General features: G+C 43.1%; 1 protein-coding gene across 1 annotated transcript in view; it reads right to left on the bottom strand.

The window, feature by feature from the left end:
- BACH2 (BTB domain and CNC homolog 2) overlaps positions 1-18,440 on the bottom strand; it is a 151,581-nt gene that overhangs the window by 44,852 nt on the left and 88,289 nt on the right. The window contains exon 4 of the mRNA XM_009281932.2: positions 3,885-4,139. Within this exon, the coding sequence (XP_009280207.1) occupies positions 3,885-4,127 (243 nt within the window). The 5' untranslated portion in view covers positions 4,128-4,139. The remainder of the gene's footprint in view (positions 1-3,884; positions 4,140-18,440) is intronic.

Here is an 18,440-nt window from a genome sequence, read left to right as displayed (position 1 = left end):
GCGAGGTTCTTGTTGTTTACCAAAAACTGCAAATGAAGAGAAAAGCATAGAAATTAAGAGCTAATGGGGTCCTTTTTATTAGCTGTAGGCAGCTGACACACTCCGTTCCTCTAACTCTGCTCTGGGGGCTGATACTTCACACACCACGGTCACATCTCAGCCCTTGTTATTACGTGGCTGTTTTTCCATGCGCTTATCTACACACTAAAATACGTTGCTTTAACAAAAGGTGTAGTACGAGATCAAATTAACAAGGCTGGTACCAAAGGGTTTATGGAAACTCTTCAATCAGTGCAGAATTAGCTCTGTACTGACTTAGTTTAAGTTGATTAGGAAAAGGTTTGAACTGACGCACATTAAGTCACACCTGAACTGACCTGAAATGTCTAACACCAGGTTTTGCAGCAGTTTAAAACCCTGTAAGTTCAACTAGTCTCAATTCTGTGTGTGCACAATGTCTCCCTACTGAAATCACTGGCATGTCATAAAGACTGCTCTCACTTGTAATTGGATATAAACAAGAAATAATGTAAAAAACATCTGTTCACTGTTTAGCTAGACAACAGTTAACAATGTCTGGATGCCAGATTAACCAACAGACCCCAACATGCTATGAAGGAAAAAAAAAAGTCTGCAATTCAGACTTCAGAGGCAGATTTATTGCTTTGAATAATCAAAAATAAGTTCTTTTGTTTTGATGTTAAGCTCCCTCACACCAACATTACATGAGCGTAAAAGCTTTATATATAAAGCTTTATCCAGCTCCAACATCAAACCTTTGAGAAATAATAATAATAATGCCCTTTCTCCACAATTGCATACTTCAGCAGTTTTCAAATCTCACTAGAATTTAAAATGCAATGCTTGCATGGTTGACTTCAAAATATTTTTGTTAATTTAGGAGCAATCGTCACCTTTGGAAAAGTTTTGAACTGCGGAGACTATATTTAAAAACGATTTTCAATCTCTGTTTTTCTATAACAAGTATATGCCAACATAAATTGTCTCTAAGCCTGAAAAAAGTATTGGCTCAGGACATTAACTTTCAACTTTTGTTTGAAATTTTTCCACTAGAGGAAAAACCCCCTACATGACAGATTAAGTCAGTTTTCACAGATACCTTTAGAAATGGGCTGCCAGAGCTCTGCAGACCACGGACTAAAAACAATAGCCTTGGGAAGAGCCGTTAGCTAGTGAACTGAAAAAGACCCTGATAACTTCTTTTAATGCAGTATAACTGAGATGGTTTTTCCGCTACTCTATCAGCTCTTAAAAACCAGGAGTGTTTCAGTTCCTTTTGTGGGGAGCTCCGACACTGTTCTTTGTTGGAGGCACTTCCCATATCTACGCACGGGCACCTACCAAAGCGCCCAGCACTCTGAAGCACAGCAACGCCAGAAGCAGAGATGTGCACCTTAACCAAGGAATAACTGAGAAATATCGAAGTGCACCAGGCAGCTCTCTTTACCCCAAGTGACTAGCATTGGTGAGGAAATTATTTAACTGGCCACCTCACATATAGCTATTCAAATAAAGTAGCCACCGAGCAAATTAGATTCAGTGCAGTTAACAGCAATTAATTTGCGTGTGGAAAATATCTGTACAAGTAAGCACTGGCAACTGTAGGTATCTTTTTTAATAGGCTAAGAGAGTTCTTTTCCAGGATAAGAAAGTTAAAGCCCTGGCGCTCTGCAACTAATAGAAGCACGTGGCAAAATAACAGTGGTGGTCTTAGGTGAAGCATGACAATTTCAGAGTACTGGGAAAAACCTTAAGAACTAGATTCATTGCTTCTGCAAATCCATGGACTTCACTGGAGCTGCAACAGCAGCCAGTGTAACCCTAAGTCACTAAAGCTTTTTGATCTTTCATTGAGATACATTATAAAATGTAAAACTCCAATACTTCATTTATCCAAAGGAGATTCACTTAAATAGAAATCATTTATGGTTGGACTGGAGGAATTTTTTTTACGTAGTATCTCATATAGAACATACAAAAAGACAAACCTTTGTGTTTTAAATCTTTAGTGTCATATGAACATAGGACTGGGTCACCAAGTGCAGACACACGATCCCTCCACCACCCTGCTCCTCCCACTGGCCTGCGGCTCAGCACCTCACCGCTGCTGTGATTAGAAATCTTCTAATTTCCGATCTACTTTTACTAAAAGCCAGTTGAAACCAATCAATGCTTGTGTCAACACTGTCTTTTAGTATTAAAGAGAAACTCCTCCTCTCAGCCGTTTCATCTCCTCTGCCTACGTAGAGCTGTAGCAAGTCGCAGTTGTCACGCCAGCAGTATGGACCTGCCATGGTCTTGTCTTCTCCTCCTTTAGGCCAGGCTCCTTCTTCTGAACATCTCAGTCACTCTTGTATATGCTTATTTGAATTTAAATTATTTTTCTGTATCTAGCAGGACCTGAATCATACATGGAGGTCTCACCAAGGCTTTGTAGAAGAGTGCTGATACTCTCCTGCCTCTTCGTACCTGTGCACCCCTGGGCATGTTTTGTCACCTCTCTGCTCCTGCCCTTGCTTTGCAATGCGAAAGCTATGCGACACTGACTGAGACTCAATTCTTCCACTGGAAATTATTAGTGGACACTGCAGAATCATAGTGCGCATCCTAGCACGACCTCTGCGTTATCTCTAAACTCCTATGCAAAATGTCTGGGTTGAAATTTCTTCATGAGTAATATTCAGTGTCAAGACTCATGAAGTCACACCCGGTGACCTACTTCTTCTAATGCTCTCCAACTTGTGCCGTGACAACATCACGACGACGCTGAAGTCTCTGGAGAGCTAAACCAGAGGGGGAAAAATGGTGTGTGACACTTCAGGACCTGTCATCATTTAAAAACACACCATGCTTCTTCATGGGCGTTAAGCAAATGATGGTGAAAACCCCTCTGTTTGCCAGAGTACCTTCCCACTGAGCGACTGCCTTCCTGTGCCCTGGGTACATTGCCACCCTTCTCGTGCCGCCCATCCCAGCCGGAGATGCCGGGCAGGCAGTGCCGAGGTGGCGGGTGACAGCAGCCCTGGCCAGCAGGCACACGTCTCCCCTCTGTGGGCAGCAAAGCCACTGGCGTGCCCTACGGTAGCTGTGCTGTCACGGCCATATGGCTGTGAGGAAATTACAGTGGGGGTGGAAGCCAGCCAGTAAGATTTTGTGGTAAAATAAAGTAAACTTTCCAGTGAGGTATGTATTTTCTATGTCCCTTGGCTTCCTGCTGTAGGAGCCATGCCGCAGGAGAAAAACCAAAAGGCAGACCATCTTCGTGGTTCCTCGGTGGAAAACACACAGGCTGAAGCAGTTAAATCCCAAACTCGACGTGAGGGGAGACATGAGGAAGCAAGGCTGAATGAGGTGCAGAAAAGAGGAAAGAGGAGGACGAGGACATGAGCTGCCAGAGAGGGGTGGACAGCAATGAGACTCACAACAACATGACAGCTCAAACTATTTTTCAACAACAACTTGCCATCTAGCAGCCAAATCACCCTGTTCAAATTTCCTGTCTGGAAGAGCAGAAGAATATCAAGGTCCTGATAATGCCCTGAACAAGGCTACGGTAATTAAGCGTTTGGGTATGACTCCCATGGCAGTGGTGAGAAAGGTGAGCTGAAGCATCTTAAAGCTTTGCTGCCACAACCATTAGGAGTTTCTGCTGGTGAGGTAGGGTGGCGTGAACATGTCCATCCTTCAGCGATTCAAAACCCACCCAAAACACAAAAACCACATCCAGAGCCGTACTGGGGTAGGCTCTGACAACACTCGTGACGCACTCCCCTTGGCCTCCTTAGTGGACCGTGGAGGTCTTCCTCACCGCGTGGGATGGAGGGGGCTCGTGTTTATGGCAGGGGCATGGTGACATACTATACCTCTTCCGGCAGGCTGACCACCAGGTCATTTTCCGTCTGCCCTACCAAGGCCTGCAAGAAGTACTCGCTGCAGGCAGCCAGCACAGCCCGGTGGGCGCGGAACTCCTTCCCCTCCACGATCAGCGTCACGTCACAGAGAATGTCCTGCTTCCGCTGGTCATTTAAGCAGAGGAGAATATTGGTACAGTGCACCGTTGACTCATACACATACATGGGGGAGTCAGTCTTCTCATCCACAGACATGCCGTTCACACCCTGCAGGGAAGAAGGGAGGAAGAAAACACAAACAAGGTGGTGAGGAGCAATGCAGCCGCCAGGTGAATGCGGCGCAGCCGAATGCTGCCCTGTTTCTGGATACCCCGGGACCACAGCCAAGCAGCCCATTTATTCCTAAATCTGAGCAAGTTGCTCGGGAAAGGTATGGGGAAGGGCGTTCGTTGCCACAGGCTTTCACTCCACCATGCTTCCATTACCTAACCCCTCTTTGTCTTCCCCCCTCAAAACCAAAGTAGAGTTTAGATGGACTGCAAAGTGCTTTCTTTCAACCACCTACTACGCATCTACGAGTTTTGATTTAGTAGAGGCAATAACATGGGGACATGGGAAATTTTAGAAGATTTTAGCAAAAAAAGCAAGAGTGACTGTCGGGTCTTCTAATAGTGAAAAAAGGGCTTTCTGCTTGCTTCTGTTATTTTCAGATTAAGGGAAAAAAACCTTCAAAACCCCAGCCTATTCTCCAGCGGACAGGCAGTGCTGCGTGTTTACACTGATGACCTCTGCCCAAGTGAAATGCAAGGTGGAACTGTACCCGACGAAGACAAGCCACTAACTACAGCGACCTCATCTCTCAATTAGAATTAGAGCTATCTTAAGCCTAAAGGGGGGGAGAAAGATGTTTAGTGGCTTAGAAGAAATCCATTTCCAGGTATGGCTAAAGCAACACACTTTCACCGGCAGTTTAATGTAATTTACAGAAAAGAGCAATTTCTGCATTCCAGACCCACAGACCCAAGAAAATCCCCCAGCACGTGTAGAGGTCCAGCCCTGGGGGGCAGGGCAGCACGTGGGTGTTGGGACCACTCCTGCCTGCAGATGTCTCCCCCTCCTGACAGCAAAGCAGAGGTTGGAAGGATGTAAGACACCTGTTACAACTGTCTGAGCTAGGAAGTTCCCTGCCTGCTGTTCTGCAATTTCTGCAACCAGCATCGCCTTTGAACATGGGAATCAGACGTGCGGTGGTGGTGGTGGGTCAGCTTCCCCCAACACCCAACACTGCATGACCCCCCCTTTGCATTTGGACACATTGAAGTAATTCTTCTCTTACCCAAAACCTTCTGCCCAGCACCAGACTGAATCCTCTTTGCATTATTTTCCCATTTCAATTTCTCTGAGTAGAAAACTGTAAAAGCCTGTTCTGTGTCTGAACACACTATGTACCCCAAAACAAACCGAACATACCTGTTTTAAGGCTTACATGGGAAAAAGGATTATTTGCACGTATTCTATCTGCTGCCGAAAGGAAAGTCGTACAAACACACAAACTTCAAGTATTTTAAGGAATTATTTTTCCAAACAACAACCACCTTCTGAGAGATAAGATTCAGAGACATATAGGGCTAAGGGCGACAGACAGAGGTATTTTGGTATAATACTGCTGCACTGCAAATATCTGACCACTGCAGAAAGTGGAAGCAAAATTCCTCCTCTGCTACTTTTTAACATGGTTCTTTGCAGCATTTTCCTTTGCTAGTACAATATACGGGTACACATGCAGACACAACATGACTTCAAACTATTTCTCTTGCCATGTGTTCAAACCAGGGTACCATTTTCCTACAGTGTGATTTGAAAGATACTAATAATCTAGACAAAAATGGACATAAGAGGATCTGCTTGTTACTTGCACAAGTATCTACTAGACTTCTCAAAAAGAACTCAATCTGCCCACCCTTATAGGAGTACTTTTAAGCTAGTGGCTGTGATGACTCTTTCTACAAAATAAGTGTTTTTGCCAACGTTACAAAACTATAGTATTACTGGAATTCTTAATGGGATGCTTGCAGCTTCCCTTTTACCGGTATTTTCAGTATTTACTGCTGACTCACACTACGCTTCAGAGTACCCATCTGAAATGCCTACATGAACAGAAAAAAAACAACCAACCAACCCAGAATCCATTAGCCCTTCACCGACTTCGTATCTAGAGAGAAGATACAAACCTGCTTATCAATCTGCACACAGGTAAGGGAGGGAGACACTGTGGGTTTTTTTATGCTACCAGTTGGATTTCTTAATTAGGAGAAAATTCATTCTTCTTTTTTTCCCCCTCATAAATTGAGACTAATGAGAAGAATTGACAGCGATCATTTTATTAGCACTACAGTAAGGTAAAAGAGAAAATGATACTTAGCTCATCCCACTCATAGCTTTCTGTGTAACTGAACTCTGATGCTAACGATAGTGTTATATAGATGTTCTAAGTGGTCACTCTTGCGTGCTATGAAATGCAAGAGTTTACAAGAACAATCTAGTGGGAAAACCTGAGAGTTGCAAATGACAATGCAAAGGGGAAAGCGTTCATTTTTTTTTTTCTTTTTTTCCAGGCATGTCTTATGCCTGTAATGTCTCAGATGATGAAAAAATGTACAAGAAACCTGAAACCTGGCAGGTAATGAACAGAACATCAATTATATTTTCAGTGCCTTTTTTAAAAAAACAAAAAATACTGTTTGCCTGAAATTGCAATCCTTTTTTACAGTAAAAGTGCAATTTGTGTGAATCAAACCCTGAATTACTTGGTTACTAATTAGTAATTTCCCACTTTTTAACTACAGCTCTCATCAAGTGTATTTTTTAAAAAAATTCATTGCATGCCCTGTGAAGTGCTGAAAATACCACGGTGTATTTCCCCACTGGCGAGCAAGCCTGCCTTCTATGCTAGGAAACCTGACCAATGAGGTACTGAGATGCTGGGGCTGTAAATCGCACCTTTCGCTCCAGCGGATCCCTAGCTATGCTCCTGGGAATGACCTCCACCCAGCTGCTTATATCGCCATGCTTTCCCAAGGCTCCAGCAGTCTTTAGCTACCGTTGTGACTCCAGGGGCTTCCCGAAAGCGGATCCACGCTGTGCCCCTTCCCGCAGCTGCTGAGAGCCCACATGGATGCCCTGGTCTGCGGCTGCAATCTCAGCCCGACACAGACTTCCCGTGGCCGTGCCCCTGGCCACTCCAGGAAGCACCCCGAGCCCTGCATTGCGCACAGGGAAGCTGGGGCTGGGCTATGGCTCAGGACCACCTATTTATCAGCTTTTAATGTTTCAATGCAAGTGATTTACGGTTTTCCCCTTTCCACAATCTGCCATCGACTGAATGACCTCCAGGCATGAGGTGTTTCCTCTCCAAGAGGGCCTTATCCTGCAGGACAGGAGCAAGATGGTGAAACCCTGCACTGGGAAGTATATTGTTCATTTTCACGGGGAAAGGGTTTAGAGTGCAAAGAGAAAAGGTCACCATAAGGCTTTGGCATATAGTAGCAAGAAAATCAGCAGAATTCAACATTTTTTTTTTTCCTCTCCTCGGAAGAAAAAAGCAGGGATTGGGTATTAACTCTGAACTCTGAGGCAAGCTGGGTTGGAAGTCTTTTATACAGTGTTAATTCAAACCGCGTATTTTTTTGCTGAATTGAGTATTATGCTGAGTTTGCAGAACCTTCTTCATGGAAATCATTGTTACACACTTGGTATTTCTTCAAACCGAAGAGAGAATGTCTTAGCAAGCCTTTCTCCAGCTCAAAAGAACATGCTGTGCATTTGTTTGCATATAGGTCACCATACTGCCAGAAAAAGCCTCTTTGAAACAAAAGTTTCCAGAAACTGGCACGAACTATTGTGGGCAAGGAAAGCACCACTGAAACCTCGCCAGAAAAAGTTGCTGGTAAAGTCCAGCAACTGCAGTGAAGCGAACTGGAACGTTGCTTACACGGTCCTTCCACAGCGACAGGTGGGAGATCCCACCGAGCCCTTCTGCATGGGCAGCATGGAGCAAAACCTCAAGACAAAAAAAATTGCTCATGGAACATCCAAATCACTTTGGTTTGCAGCATGTCGTCTCTACCAGCTGGCACTCGCCCAAAACTCTCCAGGAACTCATGAACACACTGCCTGAGCTGCTACCAAAAATACATTACCTATCACAAAAAACCAGCTCCTTCCTCACAAGACTAGAGGGCAGGCAATGTGGTGTCTGTTTTTAAAGGGAAACATTAGGGGAGAGAAAATCTTATCAAGACAGACCAGAAAGTCCTGCATCAGAACTGGGTTAATTACGTGAAAAGGTAAATCTCGATTGTGGCAGAGCTACAGAGCACTTAACCAGGCAAATTATCATCGTGACAAAGCAGCATGGCTTCTGCAAGGGGAAGTCATGTCTCTGATGGGCTCTATTAGAATTCCTGAAGTGTGTCAAATTAGCAGTGAGGAACACTGGTACGTGTAATTAGTGTTGACTTTCAGAAATCCTTTGACAAAACCTTTACAAAAGGCTGCTAAAGAAGCTCAGTTGTCATAAGGTGAGAAGTTGCATCAGACTGGAAATCACTTAGGCTAAACTGTATGCAACGGAGAAGGGATGCAGGGGCAATTTTTAGCAGGTTAACAGTGAAATTCCTCCAGAAATGAAACCGCAGCAGTACCAGTGGCTCACATCTGCCTGTGGCCACACCATGCAACATGCCTGAGCTCAGCTGATCTCTGAAGCTAAAGCAGGGTTGGGCACACTTCGTACTTGGATGGGAGACTGCCTGGGCATACCGGGGTCCTAACAGCAGCCTGCCACTACCTACAGCGAGGTCATCGAGCAGATGGAGCCAGACAATGGGAGCAATTTGAAACAACAGAGATTTAGACTGGACGTCAGGAAAAACTGAGGACCAGGTTGCCCAGAGAGGTTGTGTCATCTCCATCCTTGGAGGTTTTCAAGACCAGACTGGATATAGTGCTGAGCAACCTGCTCTGATCTCAGAGCTGACCTGCTTTGAGCAGGAGGTTGTGCTAGGAACCTTCTGAGGTCCTTTCCAACATGAATTATCTGATGATCCTATATTGATTAGTGACCACAGACCATGACAGGGAGACTGAAATTGATAAAATTAGTTCAAATGTCAAAGGTAATAGGGATTGCTGGGAATTTCAAAAAGACTTAATATAAAAAAGCATTAGACACTAACAAGGTGACACACTAAACCCAGGGCACTTTATTATACACAAGTGGCAATTAGAGGGGAAAAAAAAAAAGAACGTTTGAGGTTGGAGAGGAACTCTAGATATTGTCTAGTCCAGCCTCCCTGCTCAAAGCAGGGTGACCTAGAGCAGGCTGCTCAGGACCATGTGCGGTTGGGTTTTGAATCTCTTCAAAGATGGAGACCCCACACCATCTCTGGAAAACCTGTTGCAGTGTTTGACTGCTGTCACAGTAAAACAGGCACTCATTGACCTGGCATCTCAATTCCAGTTTGGAGTCTCTCATGAAAAAGACAGACTGGAGACAGACAGATTGTCATCACTTAGAGATAGATTTTAGAGAGAGATAAATATTTTAATAAGGAGATATATTTTCTAGTTACTTCTGGTGTAGTACACTGTTATGCAGTGTTTGCATCTGATTACTGATGTTGAAACAGGGAGAAAAGAAATCCTCAGGACAACAACAAAAAAGATTATTGACAAGGAAAGAGAAAAAACCCTCCTTAACATGTATGATCAATTTGATAAACACTATACAAATAATACAAAATAAAAAGGTCAAAGCAGCACGGCTATTTATTGTTTCTAATGTTGCAAATAGGAGAGGACACCCAAGTAAAAGAAGCAAGGCAAATGCAGAATTTGTAGAAAGAAGAGCTGTGATTCCTGACCATAGAAACAAACTGAAATTGTACCCTGTACTCATAGAAAGATGCTCGTTTTGTCTTTCCTGAGAGATTTCACAGTCACTGCAATAAACCATATGTACAACTGACCACTGCTGCATGTTACTGGGCAAAGAACTCACTGGATTTGTAAAAGGATTAGTCACTCCTAACAAAAATATCCAAGGCCACATTACTCAGGGTACAAGTTTACACGGGATGACTATTCACATGTTGGCCAGCACACTGGCCAACAACAAACTGCCTGGGCAGAGGAACGCACGTGTATTATCTGTCTTTCCTGACCTACTCACCACTGTCTCAGAAACAAATTATTTGATGGATGTCAACACAGATGAAAACCCAAATCTATCACTTTGAGAGAGCAATGGGCACACTGCCCTGCGCTCCCCTCTCTCGAATGGGCACTGAAGTTGCATGGGACCAAGCTGTTGAGGGCCAGCAGTAGAAAACATCCGTCCAAAGACTACATGCGGTGGGTGCCCCCACTGGCTCCGGTGGAATGGTGGGTTTAGGACATGAGAAGCCATCAGATGTTAAGCTCAACAGATAAAAGGTGCACAGACTGCAGTGGAAGCCGCTTTGTAGCCTCTCCACGGCAAAACACCAGCAAGGAAGGGTATGGGGCAGAAAAGGGGCCTAAAGGCATCGCCTCATCCCATGAAACAAAAGCTTGCTTGTATCCCAGGAGGTGTAAGCAGGACACCAGATCTACAACAGTGCACAGAGGACTCCCAACAACTTCACGGTAAAGGCCTGAAAAGGTTTATCGGTATCTCCTCATTATGCCTGTAACGCTGCATTTTAGTACGGAAGCCAACAGATAACGCTGTGTGATTTTTCATTTAGGAGTTGCAGTACCTGACCCAGTGTAAAATGAACTGCAGGTTTTGCTTGGAAGCATAAGCTGGAGCTCGCATTATATCCTGCTATACAAGGTGACTCCCGGCTTTCTCCTGATGGTGTTAAGAGAGGATCAATACTGAACTGTGGTTATTTTTAGTTCCAGTTCACATTCTTCCAATCAGCTCCACTAACAGTTAAAAAAAGATACTTAGGAATACCTTGAAATGGTCAGCTTGAATGCATCTAAGGCTCTTTGGTCAGAGGTAGCTGGAGAGTCTGCACCGCAGATTTGCATGTAAACTTCTGACAGTATTTCTGTTTAATAGGATGCAGAGAGTGTGAAAAAATACTCTTTTGTTCTGAGGTTTTCTATTAATTTTTTTCTCCCTCACAATTTAGCAAAAGGTACTAGGAAAAAAATGGTGAGAATGATGATAAAATAATGAAAAAGTTGAGAGGAACTTGTACTTCTGACAAATGGCAGCAAAAGCACATCAGACTTGACAGTTTTTAGGGATAAACATGCACTGTTTTTAAGTGGCAAGTGGGAGGAAAATAATTTTCCAGGCTTCCTTCCCCATCTCCTAATATTTTTTCTATGAAAAGACTTGTTCTGTGTAATCAACACTTTGGTTTTGAAGAAATTTATCAATAACTGACACTTCAGAGCTCCTAAAATGACCATCCTTTATAATTGGTTATTACGATCTCTCAATTACAGCTATAACAGCAAAGGATATGATTATATTGTCACTGCTTTCCTTTAAAAAGAAACTATTGAAAGGCCTAATGATTAATTCACCATTTTTGAGAGCTCACTGTAACGACATAAGACTATATACAAAGGTCTCTTCAGTGAGCCCATTATTCAATTAATAAATGCTGAATACCGAGCAGTCATAGTCATATGAAACTCCCAAGAATTGTGTGAATTTTTAACCAATTAATTATCAATTACAACATCATAAAACACCAGCACAAAAATAGAAATAATGAAATTTAATTATACATTATTCTTCTTAGTTGCTGCAAATACTACACAAGACTGATTTTGATTAATAATTCATACAGCAATAAAGTATCAGGAAAGATAATTATACTGTGCCACAATTCTCACACTGATTTCTGTAATTACAGATTACAACAGTGTTAGCAATTTAAAAAGGTTAGGGAGCAGTAGTAATTTGCTATGTCATCCTCAGCAATATTAATGTCTTCTTCTCTGAGCACCCTAGATAATTGAAAATAGACTAGCAGGCCGCCAGGCTACACGGGCTTGCCTCCTGCCAAACATACTGTGGGTGCCAGGGCCACTTAGCAAGAATGTCTTCAGAAATGAGCTTTTCACATTGTTCAAGTAACTTCTGCTGTAAAGCAGATGATACATGGCCAAGTGGAAAAGACGTTGCAGAGCATTCTTGGCCGGCAGCTGTAGGCATGCATTGCTGCTGAGAGCGATAGCTGGTGCTTCTGACGCTACTGCCGCCTCAAACCAAAACCTTTGTGGGAAGGGGGATAGCTAAGAGAAACTCAAGAGAGGATTTAACCATGGGCCCTCTACAGAGAGAGGTCTGGTTGGGCACGCAGCAGGGCGCTACAGACATTTAACTCTCCTAAAGGCAAGAATTTACACTGTTGAGGAGGCCGCATGGCTCCAACACATCAAGCATTCATGGCCCAGGGAGCACCCTCTGAGTTGCTGTTCAAGGGCCACAAACTGGTCCCTGATGAACCGCAGGCAGTGAGCAGAAGCACCAGTGCCTCGGCTGGCTGCAGAGCTGGGCAAGCTTTTCTGTATGGCAAGCTTCACGTGCTTTTGAAGTAGAGACAAGAATATTGGAAATTCACTCCTTAGCTTAAACCAACAGGAACAGGGATGCGTCCGCCAGACCGTGGAACGGCTGCTTTTGTACAGCCTATATGTCGTCAGCACAGAGGCTTTGATGTAGGAAGTAAGTCCCATTGCAAAAGTCACTGCTTTGTTACACTGGACCTAGACCCTACTGCACAACTGGACAGAGACTAGGGAAAAAAAAAAGAGGGACTCTGATCCTGCAGACCTTTAAACAGAACTGCTGAATACAACTTTTGCCTGTAGCATTTGGGTTACTTACAATGATTTCACTATTGGCAGGTTGCATACACGAACAGAAATGTACTACAGCTTCATTTCTGCAATGGATCTTGTTTTTTGTTTGTTTGTTTGTTTTTTTAAATTAGTGTCAGGATGCCCATAGTCTTAGTGATGAATGTTTAAATGTTAAACCCCAGGTGTCTACTCTAAAGAAATTGCGCTTCAGGTTGTTCAGAGAGTGGTACCATAAGGAGGCAGGGATTCCCAGTGGAGGCTGCTTTGAAGAGTCCAAATAGATTTATGTTCCACATACAGATAAAACCTATTTCTTGACTTCAGAGGGTTGTGGTGTTATTGTTTTTTGAGAGAGTAACCCAGCTGAACAAGGTAATGATAGCTTGCAGTCTTTAGGGACTTCAGTTAACATGCAAATAATCTTTACACATGGTACATGCATTGACATATACATTCTATACAGGCCTACTAGGCAAAGTATACACGTGCATCTTTTTATGACACGGGAAAAATTATATAACTCTACTACTAATTGTCCTATACTCAATAAGGCAGGCTTAGTTTAACATGCATTTTCGACGTTCTTTAAATATAAATGGTGATGCCTTCAGGAGAGAGGCAGAGTAAATGGGGTGGGGGAAGACATAGTGTGGGTAGGAAAAGAGAAGGAACAACAGCAGAATTGTCCTCTATCCTTATTTTTCAGAAGCCACTCAACTGACATATATGTACGTGGAAAGTGAGAAACACAGGAGAACTCTTCCCCGATAAAGTCTCTTCTCATAGCTTTCACATTGCTCTTTACAGTAGCTGGCTACAGTGGAGGGGACTGGAACCAAGTCTGCTACTCAAAATAGCTTATTCAAAGGAGAATGGGGAATGCCCAACACTGAAACAGTGCCAGGAAACCACCAAGCAAAACAAACAACACACTGTGTTTTTCTGAAGTGGTCAAAGGCTTCAGGACCTTGGGGAAAAGACACAACCTTTTGAGTTACTCTTGGGTAAGCTGGATTGCCAGATTAAAGAATCAGAAAGGGAAAAATGAACTAGTGATTTGTTTTTATCTTGCCCTCCAGCTTGGTAAGCTCTCTGAAAAGGTTTAAAGTCTCCATATAAATGGAGGCTGGAGATTCTGGCAAGGACCCACCAGATTTAGGTCCTGCCCTCCTTGCTTTAAATTAGTATTTTGGGGCTTTTGTTGAAGGGTGATACAGTTGATATGGTTTTCCTCCTTTTCCTAAACTTTTAAATAATTTATGTGTACCTTTATGGGTGTATATGCATGTATATGTATATATAATTTGCACGACGATGCTGTCTGAGATGATGAAATTGTTGAAGCATAAATGTGTGGTCAAGTATCCAGGCCACTTGCCTGTATGACAATACTTTGGGATAGTAAAAAATATGTTTCTCTATTTGAAATCTCTTTTACTAATATGACTATGAGAACAATGGCCAGGCTGATATTAAGCCAATACCACCAGTGTTTGGAAGCTACAAATTATGAACAACGGTGCTGTTCTGCTCCTTTTAGCAGCCTTTTCATGTGAAAGATTATGCCAACAAATTATCTGAGTAAAAGCTATTCATTTCCCTTATGCTTTATTCTCAAGGAAGCCCAGCCTTTAAAAACTCCAGTAGAGTTCAATGCTGAAGCTCTGTACTTGAATTTTTTGGTTGTTCTCAAATGAGCATATTTTGTGATTTTTTTTCCAGAGAAGAACAGAAAACTTCTCTCTCAAAACTACCTGTTAATTTTCTCCTCAATTCTCAAGCTGTACTAATTACTGCTTTTCCAGCCTTATCTGTAGAACTGGTGGAATAAGCTCTGTCTGCATGGGAGGGTATGGCCAAAACCCCTGCTAACATCTTCGACTACTCAAATTGTAGAGGCTACAAAAACAACAGAAGCTCATTTTCTCCTGCCATACTACATAGTTGTTATGGGAAAAATCTGCTCTCTTTTTTTTTTTTCCTAAAATGCAAGCTCTTCATCTTTGCTGCAAGTTAGCAGGTGTTTAGAATATCCTTCATGTTTCCTTGGGACACAAACTGGCATGTCCTTTGGAACATGTCTGTTGTGATTAATGTGTGAAGAGCAGGAAAGCATGCAGTAGGTCACTAGGTTAAATTTGGGACAGAATTTCGTAGGGTGTAACTTTGCACCTTCTGCTCTTGAGAAAGAATACAGGTGTTGCCTTCTCCTTGGAGACTGGGCCACTATCTGCTTGTGCAGCATTTTCCACAACCAAACGGATACCAACAATAATGTTCTCCTTTGACAACATATGTGCTGAAGGAAAAATGTTTCCTTATGGTTAAATCATAGATTTTTACTAATCTAAAAATAAATGAATAAATAAATAAATTCTAGTGACTGCTGCATTAGGATCCACAGATTTACAGGTCTGAACCTTGGAAGGCCTATCAACACATGCAAAGAACAATTTTCACGTTTTTCTAACCATCAAATGATCAGAAGGTCACTGAAATGACTATTTAGAGACTCTCAGAGCAAGTGCCAAGGGGATGCCTGGGTTACACCAAGCAATTCTGACAGTGTTTTTGATCCTGCAAGGATCTGAGAATTGCCATTTCTTTATCGGAAGGTTTAAGCAAGAGTTGCAAGTCTTCCCACCATTCTCAGAGTCTGGCACATGCCTAGATTCCTATTTAAAGGTCCCTTTATCCATGGACTGGCCCTTATTCTGGAACTAAAGTCCCTTTCCTGTTTCAGACAATAAATCACCCCTCAGCGAAAGGCGCATGGAAAGCAATCACTTCTGCTGCCAACAGCTACCAGGCTACAGCTCGGGCAAGCGGAGAGGATGTGAGACAGAAATGGGCATTTTGACCAAGTGCAACCGCAGCCTAAAGGAGCCCAGAGTGAAAGAAAAGATTTGATGCATTTGGGTCCTGGTTCTGAGGGGTAAGTACAGCCAACGTAGCATCTGCACCTATGGTTTCTTAGAGGACTGCAAAGACAGCAGAAGGCAAAGACAAGCTTTCCTTCTCCTGTAAGATCCAGAGGAGCTTATGAAAGCTTCTTTGCCCTGGTAAAGAATGAGGGATTAAAGCTGCAAAGGCTGCTATAAGAAGAACTTGGATTTTTATCTTTGTTTGAGGATACTTATATTATTTGTTGAGCTTTTCATGCAGCTTTTTGAAGTTTGTTTGGTTTCTTTGCCCCCACAGAACTACAATGTACTCAACACACAGCTTCAAAAGCCATCAAATAAAATCAAATAGGAAATTAACACGCAAAACCCAAAACTAAGCCACACTTTATCCCAGGGAAACAGAGTGGCTTGATTATTTCTGTTTGAATTAGCGCACTCTGTCATGGGAGTTTTAATCTCAGGGCATTCCTTCTACGGTTCACAAACCCGAAAGGCAGAAAGGACCACCTAATCTGGCCTCCTAAAGGCAATACCAACGGTTGCCTTTATCACACAGACTTGCGATCCTGACAGAGCAAAAAAACCCCAGTGGTTTGTTTGACAAGCTCTCTCTTCAGCTGTTACTGGAATTATCTATACCTTTAGCCTCCAAGTTCTCTCTCGACAGATCCTGAAATAGCTGTTCCGCTATTTTACCCTGGACTGACGTCAAGCTAAACCAGCCTTCAGTTCCTCGGGACATCCCTTTTATCTTTTTGAAATATCGGAAATACAGTTGGCAGCCCTCCAATTTTCTGGAATTTCCCGTTTCCCAAGATCTTCTATAAACACCCAGCCACTTAACAGAGCTTTTCAGCTACCTCCTTTAAGATTCCTGGATGTAAAAGTTACTAGGATGTGAAAATGTTTAATTTCAACCACTCCTGCCTGTCTCAGATCCTCCTTTGCTATAAGCAGCAAACTTTCTCTTCTTTCCACATCACCGCAGAGGATGGACACATCCTCTTCCACCATTTCAAATACAAAAACCACCCAGGGAAGATTTCTGCTTTTTCTATTTTCCCTTTTTTGATACTCAGTTAATTAATGTTTTATCATGACTTCTATTTCTTCATTTAACCAGAATGGCTTCTCATTAGAGTAACGTTTTTTGTTATTGATGGCACTGTAAAATCATAATTTTGAGCAGCTAGCAGAATATTCTTCAACAATTCCCAGTGCTTTCAACGCTTTTTACTTTAAATGTAATGTTATGCCAATACAACAGGTTCTAACTTTGGAAAACATCTTTTTCAGTTCTGAGTACAGTGCATGCATAAATTTATAATCTCCTGGTAGGTGGTGTACTCTGTTTGCACAAGGTCACCGTATGGGATTTGAGGCCCTGTGATTCACATTATTTAAGACTGTCCACAAATAATAGCGTTTGACAAACTGCGTCCCTTCTTGCTTCATCTTCTCACGCAGCAAGTCGTTAACCTTTATTTTCCAGTCCATTTTTATGAGAACCGCTCCCATTGAAACTGTTTTGGATTCCTGCTCACGTGCTACTCTCTCCAATGCCTCTCCTGTAATGCTAAGAACTAAAAAGTCAAACAGCGTGATTCTTGTACAACCCTAATGGTTTAGATTTACATATACTGAAAGCACCATAGGGCTGGTTTATGCGGTTGGGTATTCGCTGATGTCACTCTCTCCCTCTATGGTTAGTTTACAGCCCCCATTTGCTCATTTGTCTTCAAGGGGAATGTACTATTGGTAGAGAAAGAGAGGCCACCAAAACCAGACCTTCCCCACAGTCTCTGCAGACTGTAGGTTGAAGAGCCACAAAATCCCAAGCCGTTCTCCACCCTCAGCAGCGTTAACCGCAACGACCTTCCCCACAGTCTCTGCAGACTGTAGGTTGAAGAGCCACAAAATCCCAAGCCGTTCTCCACCCTCAGCAGCGTGGTAACTGCAACCCGCCGCTACCTTCTGCCTTCCCTCTCCTTTCACAAGGGGACAGATGCTCCAGGACACCTGACTGTACCATATCTGAGGGCAACACAAAACAAATCAGTGAGGACCTTGTCCCCACGGTGGCAATCACGATTGCCACACCACCTTCAGGACCATGGCAGGTTTGCTGAGGGCTGTATTTCAGGCAGCTGGGACCTGTGGAAGCTTTGCCTGGCTGATGAAATGTACCCCATACCTACGGTCTGGATAATCTTTAAGAGATATTTGATGTACAAGCAAATGCTTCTTTTCTGAGAAGAAAAAAGTCCGTGGGCTTTTTCTGATGTGAATTGAGAAGCTATGTTCTCCATAGATCTTGGAGACATGCAATTAAAGACTGTCAAATTTGCACGCACACAGGATCCAACTGAAGGTTGAGCAGGTGATGTTACAACATTTCTCGCTTGACTTGACAACCTCATATTCTTTTAACAGCTTCTGTGCATAATTTCCTTACCTTAAACAAACTAAAGGTGCCATTGTGTAACCCGACCCTCGAGCCCATGCAGGTCAGGAGCAGGGCGGGAACCACGAGATTTCTGCTTCCCAAGTGGTGCTGGCTGACCATCGCTGGTCTGCAAAATCACAACTGACTAGTCTGTGATGCTGCACCAAATACAGATGGAGCGAGCAGAGCGCAGCTCTGCAGGTCCCCCTGGTTTGTCAGAAATGAGATTTCTGAGGCAGCATTAAGCAGAAGCCATCAGCTGCCCTGGGCTTTCTTTTCCGAAGTTTCTGGCTCGTCAGATGGATTTCCATGAGAATAGCAACAGCAATGACTGCACCCGTG

This window comes from Aptenodytes forsteri, unplaced genomic scaffold, assembly GCF_000699145.1.
Source record: "Aptenodytes forsteri isolate BGI_AS27 unplaced genomic scaffold, ASM69914v1 Scaffold20, whole genome shotgun sequence".
NCBI lineage: Eukaryota > Metazoa > Chordata > Aves > Sphenisciformes > Spheniscidae > Aptenodytes > Aptenodytes forsteri.
This window is presented reverse-complemented; position numbering and strand designations above follow the sequence as displayed.